Genomic DNA, 22,312 nt, shown 5'->3' on the forward strand with positions numbered 1-22,312 from the left:
AACACTTGGATCTTCCCAGCTCACAGGACACACTCTGAGAGCCTTCAAAAGCAACAGAGCAAAAGAGATGGAGAAGAACCCAACAGTTGAGCCACCCTAAATATTAAGCAAGGCACAAATTTTAATAACTTTGCTGTATTAAAAAATATGCACCAATGTCACCCCACCCCCACAATTCATCAAGGCATTTCACTCCCTTGGGCTCTTGTGACTAAGTATAATATTTCATTAAATATCCTGTTCATACTGGCTTATGTACTAGGGAACACACTAATTTTAGAAAACTGATTAGCTAGTTCTTTCTAACCGAATGTTATTGTAGCTAAGGTCAGATTTTGCTCTGAAACTATGGCAACAAAGCCACAGTACTCCTTTGTCTACAAGGTTGGGGTAGGTTTATTAACAGAACTGCTCTACTTAATAGCTCAGCACTGCTTTTTGGCAATCCCTGCCTTGATCCTACCTGAAATACCCTCAACTTTCTACAGGGGAAAAGCCTTGGAGCTGCAAGAGTTGAGAAGGGATGAAATGTTCAAACCAGCATTTCGCTAATTTCTTCATTTTTGGGACTCGGTCACCACAGCAGCACCTTCCCCCCTTGCCCTGCACGGAACTACAACCCACATTTTCAATGGGCAAACAAAATTCAAGCTTCTCACAGATCAAACTTCTCACTGGAGTCCAAATAAATCCCCCTCCTTCTGCAGTGCCTGAACCAGCAGATCGGTTTTCACGCCACGTTCCCAGTCTGTGTATTAATGGCACCTCTGTCTCAAAGGGGCTCTGCTCTGCCTCCATCTCCAGGCAAAACATCCAAGATGAAAGCACCTGAAAACCAGAAGTTGGCAGCAGCTGTTTGCCCACAGGACTCTGGGCACAGAGCAGCATGAAAACATGACCCAGCACATCTCTACAGCCTGTGCCTTGTGCTCCAACAGACCCAGCTCCTCCTCCTCACTGCCCACAACTTGGTATGACAGACTGAACAGACCCTTCTGACCTGTGCCATCAGACCCTTCCCATTGGCCCTGGAACCTCATCACCAGGACACAGAAAAAAACATGGTAAAACACCTCAATTAAACCACTGACTATTTAGCCAGTCATGTTTCCACTGTTCCAGCTCAGCACATCAGCACAGAATCCCAGACTGGTTTGGCTTGGAAAAGATCCTTTCCAACCTTTTAAGATCCCAAAGCCCACCCAGTGCCACCCCCCACCATGGGCAGGGACACCTCCCACTAGCCCAGGTTGCTCCAAGCCCCGTCCAACCTGGCCTTGGACACTTCCAGGGGTGGGGCAGCCACAGCTTCTCTGGGCAACAAAGGATCACTGAGTCAGGATGTCTTTGGGATGTCCTGGTGCTTCATGACAAATATCCACTAACTGCACTAAAACTTGTGTGGCTTCACAGTAAGGAACCACAGTGCAATAAATGTGGGAAATTAAATACAAGGAACTTCCCAATTCACTCTCCATGATAAAAAAAAACATCCTTCCCTTTGATTCCTGCATCCCTCCTGATCAGGGCTCCTCTCACAGGGTGCCCCGAGCCTTAGCACATACAAAGCACATTTGTCTGTAGGAAAATGCAACACTTTCAACTTCCCAGTCTTTTTTAAATACCTAAATGCCACAGTGACAATTGTCCCCAACATCTGCCGGTCCGTGGGCTGCAGTGGGCTCAGGATTCACAATTCACAGTCAGGATTCAGGAGTTCTCCATCATATAAAGGGCAGCACATTCAAATGTGTACAAGCAGTTGGCACTTTTCTAGTGCAGTTCTATAAATACTGGGGATGGTACTGAAAGACTCCTCGTCGAGGCAGCAAAATGTATTTTAGATTTTAACAACATCCTAATTCAGCAAGATTGAAGGATTTTTTTCTACTCAAAATGCCCAATGCTTCAATTTCCAATTAAAAAAAAAAACTACTGGCATACATTAAACTGCATTTTCACCATTTTTCTCTTCCATCACACAAACCTAAAAGTTTATTTTGATTTTACACTGAATCATCATATTAGTGCTCTTTTTGAAACAGGGAAAGGGACATAATTCTTTCTTTTTATAGTGATTGGCCATAAAAGAGAGAAGTTATTTAAGAGGGTATTTACTGTTGTAACCTCATTTCCTACTTTTGGTATTCAGAGTGTGCCTTTTATTGTGTCTTAGATATCCCCAAAGCAAAAAGAAGTCACTTTTCCACTGCAAGTGATGGATTTGATGTATTTTTCTTTAAGATCCTTGTGCTAAGCTTTGGCCTCAGCACTCAAGCAGCCTCAAGTGTTCTGCCTCCTGCATGAAAAACGAATCCTGCTATTTGAGCTGCTAATATCTGGTTATCAGAGTGAAAAAAGGTCATATTTAGACATTACTTTAAATATTCCTTAAAGGAATCCAGGCACCTTAATAATTAATGTACCCAAACACTCCAGCAGCACTAGAAACTCCATGTTCAGAAAGAAAAGGAGCCCAGAATTGGCTGTGAGCTCAGGTCTATCCCTGTGTTCTCCTCACCACCATCCCAGGAACATGCCCTGAGCAAAACACCCACTGCAACTCTTCTGAGACATGCAGAGAGTCCAACAATTCAGACTATTTCACATCAAAGTTTAAACAGCTGATATAACCACTTTATCCAGAGTAGGTTTGGAAAAGTGTGCATGGAGAGCAACAGGACTCAAGGTCACACTTTTTTGGAAGCTGAACACAGGATACCTGAAGGCTGACAGCACAGAAAACCCTTGAGGAACAGGGGATGGCACTGAACCACCTCAGTGCCTACAAAGTGATCTCTGTATGCTGATCATATTTTTCCAAAACTATCAGGCAGCAGAATCTGGTTATTTGTTTTAGTTTGCTTTTTAATTTTCTGAAGTGTTCAGGAAAACTACGTCTGTGACCCTTCAACTGAAAAAATCCCTTAATCTCAGCCCTAATGCCAAAGCACAAACAAGGCTGCATTGACTAAATAAGGGTAAATAATGCATGTATAAGCAACAGAGCTCCAGAGCCCCTATCAGACCTGCATAAATCACATTTCCTTCATATTTTTCCTTCACATGGAGTTCCCTTCATGTAACACAGAGCAGGAGTGCAGGGGCTACAGACCATTGATGGCCAAGCCAGGAAGGACAAAACATAAACCATTCCTGCTGTGGAGAAGCACTTTGACTTCCATCAACACCGAGCACAGGGATAATTTAAGACTTACCCATCAAAACTATGAGGGTGGGGAGGCCCTGGAACAGATTTGTGGCTGCCCCATCCCTAGAAGTGTCCAAGGCCAGGTTGGAGCAACCTGGGCTGGTGGAAGGTGTCCCTGCCCATGGCAGGGGTGGCACTGGGTGGGCTTTGAGGTCCCTTCCAACCCAAACCATTCTATGATTCATACTAAATGTATTTTTATGCATATATATTTCTGCATTAAAGCTCTGTAGTGCCCAAGTGATTTCTGCTGCTGAGGATGAACCTGCAGCCCAAGGCTGAGCCCCTCAGTGCTGGCCCCCAACCCCTCCAGGCAGCAGGAGCACAGGGAATGGATTGGGATCAAAAGAACAAACAGAATTTGAACTACTCATCTTCTGCTTCGCCATGAGGGTATTTTAAGTCTAAGATATGGGTTCATTCCTTGAACATCTTGCCAAAAAAAGAGTGTTGCCCAGCAACTACTAAAACAATGTTCTGGAAGGAGGGAGCTGCTGGACAAATTAACCCAGTACATGCCCTTTTCCCTGGAGTTTCATGCAGCTATTGCAGAGCTGCTGGATGGCTGGCAGGCAGCTCTGCATCCCAAATCCGAGCCATAAGGAATTTCCTGAGCAGGCTGTCAGACAGCTTGTTTTGTTGTTTTGCTGTAGTAGCAGCGTCTTGCATTAAACAAACACGTTGGGCTGAGCTCCAGCACAAAGGAACACAGAGCAACCCTGCAAACACACCCAGGCCAACTGCTGGAGCCCAGAACAGCAGCTGGGGTACAAACCAAACCAACTGCTGGAGCCCAGCAAGAGCAGCTGGAGCACAAACCCACCCACCCCGGGCCCTGCTGCACCTTCCCCAGGTCACAATTTGATTCTGGAACACGGACCTGTCTCCGTGCATTTAGGCAGGAATGATTCCTAGTGAGAAGTGGGGTTTTAGCCGAGCTGAGGGTCAGCTCCAGCTCACTCTTTCCACACCAATCCATGCCAGTTCAAGGGAAATTCATTTCTAGCCACTCTTCACACACAGTCACACTCCAAGGCAGCAATCAGAGCAGCAGTTCCAGCTTCATACAAAACAAAAGGCCTTTTCTGTTCACAGAAGTGCAGATAACTAAGGAACTGTCACACTCTTTCTTTTTTTGGAGGCTTGTACAAGCGGGATTTCTTCCAGGAATCTCATCTGTACACATTTAGAACAGTTAAGGAAAAAAAAACCCACCTCTTTCGCAAGAGTTTTCATATTAACATTTTTTAAAAGAAACACCCTAATAAAAGTAACTCTCCAGTCTTCACATTTTGCAAGGCAGTTTTAGAGGGCTTTTGAATCAGCTGGAGCTGAAAGCACGAAGGGCTGGAGAAACACTGCACTTGAAAAATACCAAACACCCCCAAAACACCGTTTTCAACGTGGATTAGGAAAGCCAAAATAAAAAACACCATTGAAATCTCACAGATCATAATTCCCATCCAACCTCAGGTGCTCTGTAATCCTGATTGGGATGGGGTGAAGAAAGAAAAACTCAGCCTTCATACCTTCAAGTGGTCAAAGGAATATTTTAAGGACCGAGAGGCACCACAGCATTTAATATAATAATAACTGCAGGTAAACACTCACAGGAACTTGAGGGTTCTGGACCAACACCTTCCTTTGGAGTTCTTTCATCTCCAGCACTTCAGCTTTTTCCATCTAATACATTGAATTTTTATTTATTTTTTAACATCTCATCTACACTTTCACTCCAAACCTTACCCGACCATTTTCTCTCTTGCACTTCACCTCCTTCAGGGCTCCACCACCACCAGATCCCTCTGTCAGCCTCTTCTGTCAACAAAGCAGGCCCTGGTGTCCTCAGGATGCCTCTGCCTCCCCTCCCAGCAGCCTGGATGTTTCCATCCCTCCCATCCCTGACTCTGTCCATGCTGCTGCACATCAGCCTGTTCCACCCAGCACTCCCCTCGCTGCATGTTCCCCAGGACAACATTTTTTTAAAGCAGGGACTTACTACAAAAAGCCCTCCTCCGTTTCAGCTGGGAAGTGGCTGCTTTTAGGAACACACTCCCCAGGCAGGGACTGTTTTCACACCCCGAGCAGGTTATCAGTGTTTGGTGACAGAATATACTCATATTTTAGCATTCCTGGCAAACCCTCCTCCCAGGAGAGGCTCTCTCCAGGCAGAGGGATGGTGCACACACCCCACCACTTCGTGCACAGCAGCTCTGCTCTCATTCAAGGGTCTAAAGTGGAAAGAAAAACCACCACCCTCTAGACCTGGGCCTTGCTGCTGCCTCGAGATGCAGGTGACTAAGTGTAGCCTAGGCAACATCATTTTTTAAAACCTGAAACACCTATGGCTGAGAAAAAAAGCTGGATGGATTCCTCCTGCCGCTGGATAGATCGGTTTGGTTTCACACTGAATTTTCTTGGAGTCATGTCTGCGTATCTGAGCAGTCAATCTTCCTCCCAGAGATCTCTCATCGCTTCGATTAAGCATGAAATTTATATTTACAGCTCTTTTACATCTGCCCACAGAAGACAGATCTGCTCTGAGAAGCTCGGAATGACATTTCTTAAAATCACCACACAAGGGAAGACTCCCAAGCCTGGCCAGAGGTCAGATGGGACTGACCTGCACACCCAACAGCACAGCTGCTTTGAAAGGGGAGTCACACAGAGACATAAACCAGGTATAAATCCACAGCAGCGTTTTTCCAGTCCTCTGTGAAGGTATAATGCAGGTCACTCCCACTTGATTCTTTTTGGTTTTGCTCTAATGAGATTTTTAAACATTCCTTCCAGTTGCAGCAATGCATCAGCAGGGGGGACTTGTATGAGTCCCAGGAAGGTTTGGGTTGGAAGGGGCCTCAAAGCCCATCCAGAGCCACCCCCTGCCATGGGCAGGGACACCTTCCACCATCCCAGGTTGCTCCAAGCCCCGTCCAACCTGGCCTTGGACACTCCCAGGGATGGGGCAGCCACAGCTTCTCTGGGCAACCTGTGCCAGGGCCTCCCCACCCTCACAGGGGAGGATTCCTTCCCAATATCCCACCTAAATCTACCCCTTCCAGACAATATATGAACACCCTTGGGCACCACGTTAAAGTTTACAGAACAGAACATTTACCCAGCAGTTCCCAGCCAAGGCTGTCCCACAGGCACCTCGTGCCACTGCCCTGCTGTCCTGTCACAAAACTAAACACTGACACAACTGCATCCCATTTTCCCACTGCTGCTTTATATCCCAGATGTAAATGGTGCTGTTTGGGTAAGTGTCCCTTCGGGGAGGCCTCGAGTTCCGTGTGCAAGGGAGGGTTTTTGTGAGGGGCCATAAAAACCCTGACTGAGACTGCAGGGACACGGCTGTGGGTCCTGACCTTGCCAGGAACCCCCAGTGCAACCCCAGACCAGCCTTTGGGGGCCTTTGCTTCACCACAGAAAAGGGGTATTATCCATTTCTGGGGTGATAAACTTCATTATTACCTCTTCTGAACATACTTATCATAGAAAGCATTTTATCTCAGACTACACTTGCAAAGTGTGTGTATAAATAACAGAAATGCCTCCTAAAATTTTATGACTTTTGTTGCCATTTACCATTAAGCATAAACTTCCCCATGAAAGCTTTACTGAACTAACTACAAAGGTTGGAAAAGGTTCACACCATTCTTCCTCCCTGTATAAATTATAAGTAATATGAGAACATTTACAATGTCTAACCACAATGTTTTATGTCAGACAAACGTCTCTCTGTACTTGCAGTTCCTAAACTGTGCCTTTTTTCATTCTTTTCTCTCTCCCTCTCTCCCTCCACCTCCATCTACACTCAGCAGTCTCAGTCAAACCTGGTTTTATTCTTTCCTGTGATTTTAACATCAAGAAATGCCTCGAGTCAAGGCTCTGGTTCACATAACAACATTGTTCTCTTTTCTAGAGAGCTTAACACTGAATACTGAAACTTCCCCAGGTTGCCTCTTTAGCATTTGAATTATCAGCTCTTTAGTTTTCCAGGAAAAAGGGAGAAAAAAAAAACAACAAGAACTCACAGACTGCAGCAATATTTTAAAAGAGTTTCATTATATGAGACATCTTCATGTCATGGTAAAAAAAAACAAAACCAAAAGCACTTAAAGAACAGCAAGCAAAACAAGCAGCACAGAAGGTACATGATTTTCAAGGGCAATCACCTGCAGTTCTGGCCACACCTGAACAGAATCCTGGTGATTCTGAGACCCTGGTAAAGGCAAAGCATAACCAAGGGAACAAGATTCATCCAAAGAAACGAGACACACAGTTGCTGCTACATCTGAAACAACAACAAAATCCAGCTCAACATTTCAAACTATTTGGCTGAGTTATCCTTTGGGTAAAAGATGCATCCAAGGGGTGAAAAAAAAAAAAAAAAAGGAAAAAAGAATTCCAAGGTCTCTGCAAACAAAATCCCAGCTAGTGCTTCTCTTCCTGTCTGAGACTTTTCTTAAACAAGTCAGGCCTTGCCAAGCTGTGCAGAGCAGCAGGCACTCATTTCTTATCACTGAGCAGAAGTTTCCTGGCAGAGTGAAAGCAAAGCCTAAGGTGGTGAATATCCAGTTAGGTCAGACAACAATAGTTGTTGCAAACATTTGCTCCTTCTTATTTTCCTCTTCTCTGAGACAGGTTTGGTTGTGGGTAATTGAAAAGCACGGGAGAGAATGGAGAAAAAGAAAAGGAAATTTCCAGGGATCCTCTAAGTTTGGACAGATCTGAAAGGCAGCCTTAACTGGCAGCCCCATCTCCATCCCCTCACAAAGCCTTCTTTTCACTTCCTGGATATGGCCAGACACCTGCCTGCCCATGGGAAGTGAGGAAACATTCCCTAGTCTGCTTTGCTTGTGTGTGCAGCTCTTGCTTTACCCATTAAACTGTCTGCACCTCAACCCACGAGTTTCTCACTTTTACTCTCCCATCCCACCGGGGTGGGGCTGAGTAGCCAACTCAGGTTAAACCACAACAGACATTCACACATAGGTATTTTTTTTTCCCCCATGAGTTGTCCTTCATGGAAGGAGATGACACTAAAATATGCTATAGAAAGCAGAGAGGTCAGAAATCGTTCCACGTGGCTGCACAAAGCGAAGAATCATTTCTAACCAGCAGGGTAACGAGCTGTCCAACCGACTTACCTCGGAATTTTTTGGGTGGGTTGTTAAGATCACCTGCCTCTGGCTGCACAACACACCGATCATCCACAAGGCTGCAAAGAAATGAGCAGCAAAGTGAGATTTTATCCCCCTGGCAGTTCCCCACGTCCTCGTTAGCAAAACCAAAGTGGTTCACTTGCAATATTTCATCCGAGTGGCCACTTGAGCAGAAGACATTCCCCAAATGCCATCTTATGCCAGATCTTGGTCAGAAGCATGCAGCTAATTTGTACTGTTGCCCAGAGCTATGCTCCTGGTAGGTGGGACAATAAATAAGTCATTGCTCCTGTGTTCTGCATCATCTTTATGTCCCCTCCTGGAGGTGCAGACAGAACAGCCCATATTCTAGGGAGGTGACAGACACCCTTAGAACAGCCACTGCCTCTTGGACAGATTTGAGTCACGCTCAAAATGTGTTTATATGGGCAGAGAACAGCAAAATATGACAACTATGCAAACTGGACACTGACCCTGTGGTCCCTCAATATTAAAAAATGGCAGGAACAGTAAAAATTGACTCCTGAGAGAAAGAAAGGCACAGACAGACCCTCCTGCTCCCCAGGTAAACACAAGGTGAGCCAAGGGGTCGAGCCAACCTCCTCCTGTTCTACCAGGAAGGAGGGGAGCTGGACAAGTGAGGCCAAGAGATTCCAATAGGGAATGCCAGGACCAAGCTTTGTGTGAACACACACCTGCAAAAAGCCCAGAGGGTCAATTAAACCCCACAGAATGAAGGGAATAGTTAAGAGGCACCTGTTCCCACTGCTCTGCCCCCAGCACACTTTGGATCGGGGTGGAATTGCACTTTTAGTGACACCACCTCCAAATTGTGAAATTGCAGCTGTAACCAAACACTTCATGGTTTGATTTGATCCTCAGTGACTCAATTTGGCCCCAAAAAAACAATCTGTCAAAGAGGCTTCTACACAGAAGTAGAAAGTAAAACTCCAAGGTCAAAGGTTTGAGAGGTCCATTCCCATGCAGAATCAACTTGAGAGAGACTGAGACCTAGAATATGAGAGTTGTTCCTTGCAGGGGCTGGTCACATGCAGGGAGCATCTTGAGACAACAATTATAGAAAACAACCAAGTGCATGAAAATTCAGAGATCAGAGACACTAAGTGGACTCAACAGTTCTATGCATCTAAAATTTGCATATGCAAAACATTCAGAGTAAATTGCTTTTTCCCCATGGATTTTCTCCCTATTCAGGATTATATAGACATAGAGGTGCTCCTGCATGAATGGTATTAATATTTGAGCTGAAGCACCTGCTTCTAGTGAACTAAGGGCCAAAAAGTATCAAATGGGTTACTCTGATCATCCCACACAGAGATCATCTCAGTGCAATATATCCCTCTCATCTGAGATTTAACTGGAAGTGAAGAGGAACTTCCCAAACTACCGAGAGAAAAATTTTCCAGGGTGAGAAACACAGAAGAAGATACATTGTACCCCAGTAATCATCGTGATGGCAGCACTGAGTTTGGGAAACAGCAAGAGTAAAGTCCTGATTAAGCAACAGTCATGTCATAGGAATATTAATTAGGAACACTCTTCAGAGATTTAGGACAGCATTAGAATGTGTAGTGGTATCTGCTCCTCAACCTTCAGTAACCACATGAACAAGTCATTACACATTGTTATGACATCAGACTGTCAAAACTCCACATGGGCTAAAGGACAATTACACCAAATCTTTCCTTTGCTGCTTTAATTTTCTCCAGGACAAAGACTAAATTAAATATGGGACAAAACTAATTAGATTATGAAGGCTTATTAAGATGATAATGCATTTCATGTTTCACATAGCAATTAGGATTTCTGGCTTAAATTAGGCTCAGAAGATATGTGGCCATTATATAATGCAGTTACCTTAAAACAGCACTAACCAAATCAGAGAGGAGGCTTGGGAACACTGGGGGGTCTTTGGGCCTGCCATGAGAACGCCTCATCAAGCCTAGAAAACACACGTGCTCGGGGCCTGTGATGTCCAAAAGGACCACCCATGGTGAAAAATCTCTGCTCAGCAATGCCATCAAAGCCACAGCCACTGCAAACTGGTCATCATGCACCGGGTGGGGTCCGACACAACAGCGCGGCTTTCTACTCGCTCGGGGATTAGTTACTGCCAAACTTCAGGACTGGGGAGAAAGAAAAGAGCCAAATGTCCCACAGAGTTCATGTTGCCAGTGTTCAGCAGATAGTATTTGGCCAGTCACTGATCGAGTACTGCAGAGTGCACGTGGCATATTTGACCAGGGCCTGGGAAATCTGTCAAATACATTTTTGCCAAATACTATTCGACCGACCCTACTTACTACACCCCTTGCTTTTATCATACCTTCTTTCCTTTCTGGCAGCATCCCATATTTTCTTCTCTTTCCTATAATAGATCATGGTGCATCTTCAGTGTCTGCTTCCTTCTCTGCCCCCTTATTTTCCAGAATCCTAATGGCTAGAGGACTAAACCTACAAGTTAGTTCGGAGTCACTCAGGTGAGATTCCAGCCCGTGGTTTCCTGCCGAGACACTTACCAGGATGCTGTCTTTGTACCCTGCTTGGGAGCTCCATTTATCAGATGCATCTGGACAGTAGGCATCAAAAAATTTGCTGTCACTGTACCCACCCTGAGGCCCTTACGGCTACTGGAAATGAGAAAGAGCACGTTGTGTGTGTGCCCACTCCCCACAGTCACCTGCCTGGTGCCTCCTGGCTGCTCCTTCAGCACTGAGGTCCCACAGCCACATGGCATGCATGCTATTCCCTCCCTCTGATTGCTCCTGGCTTTGGGAGAAGGTGGCAGATGTGCTCCTGGAGCTCCTCACCCGGCCCCCTGCAAGGTCTCTGCCTTTGGAGAGGTTTCTCCTCAGCAGGATAAAACAGCTCCTGTCCCTCCTCAGAGCCACCTTCCAGTTCCGTGGCTTTGCTCTGCCAACTCTTCCTTTTCCCATGTGAAAGGCTACTTTTCTGATCACTGGAGGAGCAGGCACTTCCCACTGCTCCAGAGGAACTCTCTCCAGAGCCCCTGCTCAGTGTCTTCGGGAAGGAAGCACGAAGGAGTTCTGTGGGAAGCAGGAGCTGGCACAGCACAGCTCCCACCACAGCTCCAGGGCTCTGCCACTGCCTTGGGCAAACACAAGGGTCAAAACATGTTCTCCTTTCACTGGAGAAGAACAACTTTATTTGTATGAGAAACCTCAAATTAAACCTCAATTTAAGACAAAACTAGTCATAGTGATGAGTTAGTGGTATATTAACTATTTGGCTTGGGGGTTCTTTTTTTATATATATATATATATATATATTTAAACTACTTACATGGCCTATGCTACAGCCTCTTTTCCAGTCAGCAGATTGCACTGGGGTCTATTCATCCCTGACTGGGGCAAGGGGCAGGGAGGGACAGGACGGGACACACGGATGGACACGGGACAGACAACAACACGAAAGTCACTTCATTGCATCCACTCCCTCTACCCACACCTTCACTTGACAAGGTCCTTCCTCCCCACCAAGGACATCCAAACCACACCACAGCCATTGATACGCTCTCCAGCCTCCCATCTACCCTGCCACGGTAACTTCAGGCCATCTTTAAATGCAGGGCCAAATCCATACATAAAGCTACTTTGCTTTACCCAGTATTCCCTGGGATCAGGCTCAGGAGAGCTGGCTGAGCTCTGCTAGTCCTTCTTACGGTGCTTTTAGTACAAGAGAACAGCTGTTCTTACCCCAAAGTGCTAATAAATCCATTTGTTGAGCCCTCTGCATAGAGAGAACAAATATCTCCAATATGAAGGAAGCTCGACATCTTGTCAGTCATCTCTGGCTTACTGCCCCTGGAAGGGAGAAGAGAGGATAAAGCACAAGGTTAACGAGGCAGAATTTCTTGGTGGAACCAGAGGTTACAACAACAGGACCCTTCACTTCTGACTGTGCATTTGTTTGAAAAACTGAACAAGTTCTTGCACTGGAATTTCAGGTATCAAAGAAATCCCAGCACGACACAGTGCCTGCTTGGAAAAACAAACAAGGGGAAAAAAACAAGCAGCTACTGGCATCCCATTCCATTTGGGAATGTTTTACAGGCAGCCATTTCCATCCCAAAGGATGCTCAGTGATTTCAGTCCAGGTGAACCAGTCTATTCCATGCCTCCAGTGGCAGGAAAGGGAGGGAAGAGTGAGATGCCTCTGTTTATTATTTGTATCTAAATCACAACACATTTCTCTGCTAGATCCTTTGTCAGAATCAAAGGCAAGTCCAAGCACATTTTATTTTAAAGGCTCTCCCGTGCTGGAATGGTGCTCCTGGGAAAGGGGATGTAAGATATTGATGTGATTCCTGTCGGTATTTTTTGGTCATGTCAATAATTTGTCACAACCAACACCAGCAGCCTCCTGCTCACACCTGCAGGCCCCAAGACAGAATTAGGTGAAGACCCACTGAATAAGCCTGACAACAGATTTTGCATGGAAAAACAGAAAGATTAAGATTTTTCTGAGTCAAATACTCTATTAGGCAGACAAATCCCCGTGAAATCAGCAATACTTCAATCCTGGGTTTAAAATAGCTGGCCTAAATGTAACACTGAGGAGACAGACACTGAGTGTTGTCAACTCCCACTGTATTAAGAAGTTTATTTTCTCTAAAACCCCAAATCCTGGCCAGAATGACACAGAACCCACCTGTCACTTCAATAAATATAGCAAAGCGAGTGTGGCTCTGTCACAGCAGGAGAGAGACAAACAACACGAGCCCGGAGAAAAAACCCAACTGAAGAAACCTTCAAAGACATCTCTTCCAAGCCCAGTATTTCTGGTTTCCAGGAGATGCTCCCAAAGCCCTGCTTTTTGATCACCCAGTTCAAAACACTGAAATATCCTGCGTTTGAGGCCTCGAACAGCAGGAGCAACGAGGCTCTTCCAAGCTGCTCCTCCTCGCAGGCTGTGACCTGTTCCACGGCCAACACTGCCAGATTTAGGGGAAAAATAACTGAAAGCACTTCCACCCTCTCAGACATCACACCTTTAAACGGTCTGTGACCAGGAGAACCGAGCAGCAGGAAGTTCTGCTGATTACAGAGCACAGCCCTGACTTTGTACTGGGAGAAATATTCCCTTTCACTGAGCATTATCTTGCTTACCCAAAGTGTAAGGATCAGTTTGCTAAGCAAGGCTGGAGCTCAGCAAGGACGGATTCAGGGAGATCTAAAAGGTGATGCTGATAATGCAGCTGGGAAAGTGCAACAAAAACCTGAAGTTAACAATTTTTCTCTGAAAAGCTCCAACCAGCTCTCCCTCCTCACCCCTAGAGCGTTGGTGCTGGTGGGAATAACAACCATTTCCATTATTATTAAGTCAAAGCACACTGTAGACATTCCCATGCCTGTAAATCTGTGTCATTTGTACAATTAAAAACAAATTGAGGAAAACCAGGAGATAACAGGCCAAGCTGATATGCAGGTAAAGGGGTCTCAGCCCCTCTGGAATCTGCACACACAAGCAAACATTTGGCTCCAGGTTGCCTGTTTAATGCCAAGTCCTTCAGCCTCTGCATGTCACACAGTCTGTTCCCATTCTATCTTGATAAGTGGACAGAAAAACATCACTACCTATTTTAAGATGTATGCCACAAAACATACACAAATATGCAGAGGGACTGAATTAGCAGCACCAGAAATACAGCTCTGCATTTCCTGACTTGGATGGTAACTACCAACTTCAGACTAAAAAAACTTATTTTCCCTCAAAATTAAGCCCTGAATTAATACAGCCCAAAGCAAAAAGGTGTTAAAGTCAACAAGAAATGCAGATACTTCCAAATGACCCCTTCCTACAAGGGCATTAAGGTCTCCTGCTCAGGGTGTGAGGGGGATTACCCTTCCCTTTGCAAGAAGCAGATGTTCACCCCAGCTGTTCCCAAGGGAATGTGGAGGTCAAAATTATTGACTTCCATTTAAGATTTTTTTCTTGGCAAAAATAAATAATCTCAGCCCATTGACCAAACTCAGGCCCAGGGATGGACAAGCAAATTCCTGCATCACTTTCCAGGATAGAGCCTCAATTTCCTTCTATTTTCTTCAGTGAGGAAGATCCCAACACACCACGATGCTGTACCCTGACAAACCACGACAGTGCAAACCCCTAAAATAAGCTCTTTTGCAATTCACTGACATTTCCACTAATAAAATCTTTAGCAGCTTCACCTCTAACCGTCATACAGTTCTGGAGAACAGAAAGGTCGTGTTAAGCCTGGCAGGAGTTCAGATATGACTGAATTTCATCGCTGGGCTCTTCACCAGATCCTTTTCAGAATTTTCTGGGCAAGCTTGCAAAGCCACCCCTCCAGAGTTGGATTCTGCTTCTGAGCACCTCAGGGTGCAAACTGGAAGGCCAGGTTCTCCTGCTCCCAAACAGGACCAGGTTTCTGCTGGTCAGCAGCCTGGCTGGAGTTAAGCCTTACAAAGGGTTGGGCTGGCGACAGTAACCTTATTTTTGGAGGCTTAAGCGTGGATTATTTACCACGTTAAGTCCTCACTCCCACTTTTCTTATATTTTTGAATCCTGTTCTAACACCCATCAATGTGATGTCATCTCCAACACACCAGGAGCTGCTCGGATGGAGCTCCACCACCTCGGGAAGCACGAGCCAATTCCCAGTGGGGTGAGCTCTTTATAAAATACTGACTTATCCTAAGGCTTACCCACAGTCAAAACCAACGCTGTCTATATCTATTCTTTAACAACTGAATGGCAAAAGTCAGTCCCCTCGACATTTATCTCCAAACCTGCTGTTTCTGAGGTTGGCCGGTGCTCAGGAACATGCTGCACTGGCAGATGGAGCGAGGGACTCGGTGACCCAACGGGCCTCCCCACATGCAAGAGCTGCAAGGAAAGAGAATCATTTCTACACTGATTTATCTTCAAAGCTGGTTTTAGCCTCCTCAAAAGGGACTTGTGACACCTAACAAAATCATGCCAGTTATTTGCATTAATCACTACATGATCAGCCACCACAAACTGACTGTTTTCCACCTTTGACAAGGATAACCAGGAAACGTGAGACAAAGGTTTTCAAGAGCACAATTTCCAAATATCCAGTTTAAAAACCTTTTAAAAGAAGAGGCGTATCAACAACAGCAGACCACACTAATCCTGCCCAGATCACACCTCTGTGGGGTTCATTTCTGATTATTCTCTTCAGCTGGAGAAGCCAGAGGTTGAGGCAGCAAAAATCTGTCAGCCTTGGCACGCTCACCCCAAATTCAGAACACGGGGACTGAGGAGAGCAAGTTTCCTCCTGGACAGAACAGCCAGAGCATCCCTGTGTGTCCCCTGGCCACAGAGAGACACTTCCCTCCTCACTGCACCAGCCAGAGATGGGAGATGACCTCAAGCAGCCCCTGGGTACACAGGGCAGGAGGATTCTCAACCCTCCCCGTCCCTGGCTCTCGTGGGTACAGAACAATCACTGCTCATAAAGCAATAGTGCTGCGTAGACAAACACAACCATTACCCCACAGTTTATTTATTTTAGATATGCCCGTGCCAGGAGCAATTGACTGAAACCAGAGGAGGGGACGGCCCTAAAGGAACAGTTGCAGTTATTCCCTGCACAATCCCACTTTTAATGGCATTCTCACACCCCTGCAAGAGGGGAGTCCTGTAAGAAAGCCCTTCAGCTCCAGCCCACGGAGCATTGTCCTCCTTTTCTCCTTAACACTGAGGGAAAACAAGATTCCTTCTAGGTAAACTCACTTAAAACAAACCCAAGATGAAGCACTGATAAGCATGGCAATATCTAGTATAAATTAGGTTTTTCCAAGCAGCTGAACTCAGGTGGCAGCAATATCGACAGCAGCAACACTAGTTTTCAAAATAATGTTCTTCTCCCACTAAGCTGGAGGGTCTAATTTTGACAGACAGAAAGATTGACTGAACTTTTCAAAAGAAACCTGAACTAGAAGTGGACTGTACACTGAGAAGTAAACTATAACTACCCATAGACATCAAAAAATACCTGAGAGATAAACACATTCTATAGTATTTTTTTATGCCTTGAAAGCCCAAATTTTTATAATTATGTTGGTGATGATTGCCTCCTGTCTATAAAAAAAGTTATGGTGTCTTTAGATATGTTTATATCCAGTTTATCTGCACAGGAAAACAAAATGAAGTCTCTGTTTAGGAAGCTACCAAAATAAATAAATAAATACAGCAATCTGTTGAATTTCCTGGGAATTGCAGACACTGATTTCCGAGTCATTTGGCTCTATGGGACTGGATCTGAAAACGCATTAGTGAAATCCAGGCAGTGAATTAAACCCAGGAAAACCTGCTGTTCACCTCAGGAGCCTCAGGACTTGCCTTTCCCCTCCTGCTCTGGTGAACACAAACCTACATCACAACACCACGAGTTTGATCTGACTGAACACGAAGTGCCACAATTCTGGGGGTCGGTTCTGATTATTTCTCACTGTAGATTATCCTGTGTGTGTCCTCAAAGCAAGCTGGTTTCCCTAAGGCAAAAGGGGCTGAAAAGACCCAGTTCTGAAATGCAAACTGGGGATTTGTACAAGCCCTTGACCACCAGCACCTTCCCAACCCAAAGACCCTCCCTCTGGCTCTCAGGACTATTTTGGGGCACAAGCAGAGCACAAGCTCAGCCTGATGGCCTTGAACAAGCCAGTAACAGTTTGGTGTAGTCACTGAAATTCAGTCCTTTTTCTCATGGAAACACATTTCACAGTGGCAGTTACACAGAATTACCAGTGAAAACAGGGGAAAAATCAAACTGACTGTTAACTATCAAATACCTTAATGAGACAGCTGCTTTCTGAAAACCTCAGAATGGGAAATGCAACTGCTTTGTAAACATTTCACACTAATTTGCCCCATCACTCATCTGGATCCTGACGCTAAATGAGAAAAAACAGGCTCCAGAGTGACACTGGAAGTTTGCTTTCCTTGAAGAGCAGAGTCAAGGCCCCGTTTGAAGTCCCTCCTCACGGGGACTGTTTGTGACAACACTGCTGCACTGCAGTTATTCCTCATCTCAATTGTTTGCTGAAAGGCTTTTCAAAGCACCCAAAGCTATTTTCCCCATTTCACGTCTCACACGCCTGCTTTTGTGTGGGATTTTAATTCTTTACCTTATGACTGCAAATCCTATTTGTAAAATAAACGAGAGCGAATTTGTCTCGGTGCCGATGGTTTGATTTCCAGCAACCGGGATACAAATTACTTAATCTTTTTAAGATGGTTCTAATGATGTTTGTTTGGAGCAGAAAAAGCTCCTTGCTGTGCCTTGCAGTCCCATGATGCACTCGGTTCTCTGCTGGCATATTTTCACTGTGCTTTAGTGCTCAATTAAATAGAGATTGGCAATTTTATATGTACAGGGACCGGAGCTACACTTCATCAAAGTCTTTTTCACTATCTTGGTGGTTTAGTTACCAATAAAACCTCTAACTGTACTGAAGTGCTTCAGCTTCATGACTGCAGACAGGAAACTCCACAGTGAAAGTTTAATTTTGCCTCAGTTTTTGACAGAAACAAGAGCAGAGTTTACGGGTAAAGATGACAAAGAAGCAAACACAGAGAACTGCTTAATGGCACAAGCATGTGAAGAATCATCCAAAAACTAACAGATCTGAGAACCCCCAAGACCAGGGAAGTCTGTGTTTGAATTAAATGGAATTGGGTCCTTAATATTTGTAAATTAGGCCAAGCAAAATAACATTTTTTAACTGCAACCAAACCCAGACTCCCTGTACTGACCTGAAAGTCCAACGCTTATACAACTTGGTAAACCCACTTTACAGCATTATTTGGCTGAAATTTTGGCCCTACAGACTCGATCCAACGTTTCCAACTAACATTCCATGGTTTTTTGGATAACACCCACCCAACATTCTGTATCTATTTTCACAGGTGCAGCTAACTTGAAAATCTGAGCCCGGACTTGATATTTCCAGTTCTTATTTCAGTATAAAAAGGAAGGTTTCGTCCCTGAGGGCTGTGAGAAAGATTCCTAAGAATCCCATTAAAACTGCCAAAGCAGGGAGGAAGTGCTTTATTTAAAAGCTCATCCAGTGAACAGTCACCGTGCTGGGGCTGAGGGACGAAGCTCCTCCGTCATCTGCAAAGCTTCTGACTTAGCAAATCTAAAAGGAGCTCTTTGCACACGCAGGAAAGGCAAATCCAAGGGATTTTGGGTACTGGGATGTGGAGCTGAAGGTTGGCATTCTCACCCTGGCTCACCTGCAGCAGGAGGCTGCTCAGGAAGGGTGTTGGATGCCGAGAGGGCTCAGCACGTGTTTTATGCACATGCAGCTACATTTCAGAGATTAAACATTAAAAAAACCCAAACCTATCAGCAGAGGACGTTTATCTACCACGGGATCTTGTTTTCCATTTAACTGCAACCTTTCATGCCCAGGAGCTGCTCTCTGCCAACACATGGCACCTGATGAACCGTTAGATTAAAGGGCACAAATGCACCTTCTCAAACCAAGTATTCTCCTCCTGAGAAGCAGATTTCCCTCCCCTCTCCAGGCTGAGCAAGATGGAGCTGTGGCAGAGGGGAAGGAGGAGCAGCACAGCACCGTGACTTTCTCAAGGACATGCAGCAGGTCAGACTCAGAGCCCAGATCTGAATCCAGGTCTCCTGAATCCCCATCCAGCAGCCCTGGTTCTCCCAGGAGGGAGCTCAGTCTCCCTGCACAGCTAATCAAGCACACGCTTCCCCTTCCTCCAGAAATAAGCTGGAAGAGGCGTGGAAATCCACACAGCAGGATGAGGGCCAAGTTAATTATGTTCTATTCATACTATTTGCCACTTCACAGATAAATAGGTTTTTTTATCACATCAGTGATAAAGTTATTCAGAAGTTACTATTCCATAGATCCAACAGCAGTTTAAGAAAAAGGGAGAAACAGATAAAATAACTCATTTTGTTAACTTGAACCTCAATAAATCCTCAACACAGGAAAGCAAACATGCACAATGTCCTTTTCTCCTCAGAAAGAGCATCTGCATCTTTTTATTTGCCCAATGCAACCAGAGCATTCAGGTCAGAAGCACAGAAGTTACACTGACAGGGATATCTTACACAGCAGCCCAAGATTGAGGTAACAAATACAACTGACAGGTCCTAGTGACAAGCACCTGCAGGGAGCTGGAAAGGGAAAATCCATTAGAGAGGCACTGTCAGGGGGAAAAAATCAGGTTTTGTTCTAAACCAAGTATGAGCTGACAGCATCTTTTTATTGCCATTAGAAGTAAGGAGCACTTCCTGGAGCTGATGTGGACTGAGGGCTGTCCTTACTGCTCCAACTGTGCTGGGAGGAGGCAGCCCAGACATCAGCCTCTGGACAAGGCCCCCACAAGGAGGCCACAAGGTTTTCCACCACTTTCCTATCAGAAGAGGAGAGTTGGAACACACCAAAAGGACCAAGACAACCAATGTCATGGGGAAAGAGAGCAAGCTTGGTCTGTAACACCAGCTGGGGTTTGGCCAAGGAAGAAAGATGGCCGGGGAGAAGAGGGTACAGAACAGTCTCAAGTTCATTTGGTGTGGTCATGTATCTACTGAGGGTTCACCATGGCAGGGGTGGCTCCTGCAGCCCTGCTCCTCACATCACCCCTCCACACTTCCCTCCTCACCAGGAACAGGCTCCCCATGTCAACCCTCTGCCCTTCCTTCCTCAGACTCTTCAGCAAAGGAAACACTCCCTAAATTTTGCCAAGCAGTTCCCTTGTCTCTCCACCTCAGTAGCCTTCATCCACCTGCATCTCCCTCCGTCCCTGCTGCCCAGCACTTCCCCTGTCCCCCAGTCCCACTCCCCCTCCTCCAGCACTGCACCTCGGCGGGGGCTCCCTCTCCTCCATCGCGGCTCCGCTGTCGGAATCCAGGGCTGGGCTCTGCAGGATGTCCCCTGGCACACTTGGGTCCACGCTGGCAGCGAAGTCAGCGCTTCCCTCCCGCTGGCAAGTCTCTCCCGCAGGCTCAGGAGTGTCCCCGGCTCCAGAGGCAGGACCCTCAGGCGGGCGCTCCCGGCTCTCCCCTCCCGGACACCTCCGCAGGCTCCCGGGTCTGGGCTAAAACCTCAGTGCCTGGGACAACCAGCCCAAGAGGAGGAGCCTCTGCCAGCACATGATGGGCACGTGTGGAGAACCACTGGTGGCCTGGGGACCTACTTTGAGCCTGGCTGAGCTAAAAACCCCGATGGGCCAGGCTCCTTCACAGATGAAGGCTCCGGCTCCCAGGAGGACTTGGTCCTGTTGGCCCCCCAACAGTAATTTTCTAGAACTCAAGCACAAGTCACTCTTCTGAGGCAAAGGTTCAAAATACTGAACCATCTTATCTCAAAGAGCATTAGCAGTTGAATCTGCTAAACCCTTACAGAGGAGCAGCCAAGTACTGCAGGATTATTTTAATTAACCCTTCAGATCAAGCATCATCAGCCAGCTCAGGTATGTGTCTGCCTCCACGTCCATGTGCCTCAGAGTGGGATGACACAGGACGTACCTGGACTGCAACAAAAGCTTTTTTCCCCTCAGAACTTTGTGGCAGGTTTCTGAATTTCTAAAGAAGGGGAAAGGATAAGCCAAGGCACGAAAGAAATGTTTGTCAAAGTTTCATGTGAAACTGCTACTAAACAATTCCCACAAATTACCAACAAAAAGCAAGCTCCAGCCTTTGGGCAGCAGCCATTTTTTGGCCTACTGTGATCAGACATTTCTTCCATGTACCTGCACAGAGACTATGATCTTCTGACCACAGACACTGTGCACAGGACAGGACAAGGAAAGAAGGAACTGTTTGTGTGCATCCTGACGCTGGGATCCATCCCCCAAGCTGACAGTTTAGAGCTTAGCACCACCTTGCTCCAAAAGCAGAGGCACTACCCAACATCCTAACCCAGAAATTTGCTTCATCCGACATTCCAATTTCTCAGAGCTCTTCCCCATCCTTTGATCACCTATTAGACAAACACACACAGAATTCCAGACTGGACTGGGTTGGAAGGGGCCTTAAAAAGCTCATCTCATCCCACCCTTTGCCATGGGCAGGGACACCTTCCACTAGACCAGGTTGTTCCAAGCCCTGTCCAACCTGGCCTTGGACACTTCCAGAGAAGATATCACTGAGCTGTGAACACTCATCTTCCCACTGCGCTCCTCACACTGGCATCTGGCACGGGAGGGTGCACTGCATTGCCACAAGCCATAAACCACCAAACAACACAGGCTTCCAGGCACATTTCCAGCCCATTTTTCCCTCTAGAGGGTTAACTTGCTCAGATATGAAGTGACATTTTATTCCCCATATAACACTTAGGAAGCTCTGATCCATGTTTTGACAGCCTCAACCAAAACCACAGCTATGAAAACGAAACTCCTCTGAGTTCCGAATCCACAGCTGAACGTCACAGCTTTCCTCGCCTGAGTTACAATTCCTGGAGTTTCCATTTCACCTTCATTTTTTTCATAGAACAGAATCATGGAGTGGTTTGGGTTGGAAGAGACCTTAAAGCTCATCCAGTCCCACCCCCTACCATGGGCAGGGACACCTTCCACTTGGTTGCTCCAAGACCCATCCAACCTGGCCTTGGACACTTCCAAGGATGGGACAGTCACAGCTTCTCTGGGTGAACTTTTCCCCAAAGGAATTTGATCCCACACTGCTCTGAAGACCTGGAAATGTACATTCTCTACAGGTACAGCCCAAGCAAGAGTGGCACACACACTGCCCGTGGCTGCCTCTGCCAATCCAAGAGCAGCTGCAGCACCCTGGAAAGAGGGATGTGCCTCTAGCCCCAGGCAATGCACAGAGCCAAGACAGAGAACCAGGCAATAACTGCTGGAGTGCTTTTGGAGTGTCCGTGGGGAACAGAAATCAGAGAGGGATACTGAGCCAGAT

At 46.1% G+C, this 22,312-nt stretch overlaps 1 protein-coding gene across 1 annotated transcript in view; it reads right to left on the reverse strand.

Moving 5' to 3' along the window:
• ITPR1 (inositol 1,4,5-trisphosphate receptor type 1) overlaps nucleotides 1-20,448 on the reverse strand; it is a 157,062-nt gene extending 136,614 nt beyond the window's left edge. The window contains exons 1-3 of the mRNA XM_017827044.1: nucleotides 20,252-20,448; nucleotides 12,117-12,224; nucleotides 8,365-8,435 (exon numbers count right to left, since the gene is read on the reverse strand). Of these exons, the coding sequence (XP_017682533.1) occupies nucleotides 8,365-8,435; nucleotides 12,117-12,224; nucleotides 20,252-20,277 (205 nt within the window). The 5' untranslated portion in view covers nucleotides 20,278-20,448. The remainder of the gene's footprint in view (nucleotides 1-8,364; nucleotides 8,436-12,116; nucleotides 12,225-20,251) is intronic.
• Nucleotides 20,449-22,312: the final 1,864 nt, after the last annotated feature.

The sequence above is a fragment of the Lepidothrix coronata genome, unplaced genomic scaffold (genome assembly GCF_001604755.1).
Source record: "Lepidothrix coronata isolate B3197 unplaced genomic scaffold, Lepidothrix_coronata-1.0 Scaffold134, whole genome shotgun sequence".
In the NCBI taxonomy this organism is placed as follows: domain Eukaryota; kingdom Metazoa; phylum Chordata; class Aves; order Passeriformes; family Pipridae; genus Lepidothrix; species Lepidothrix coronata.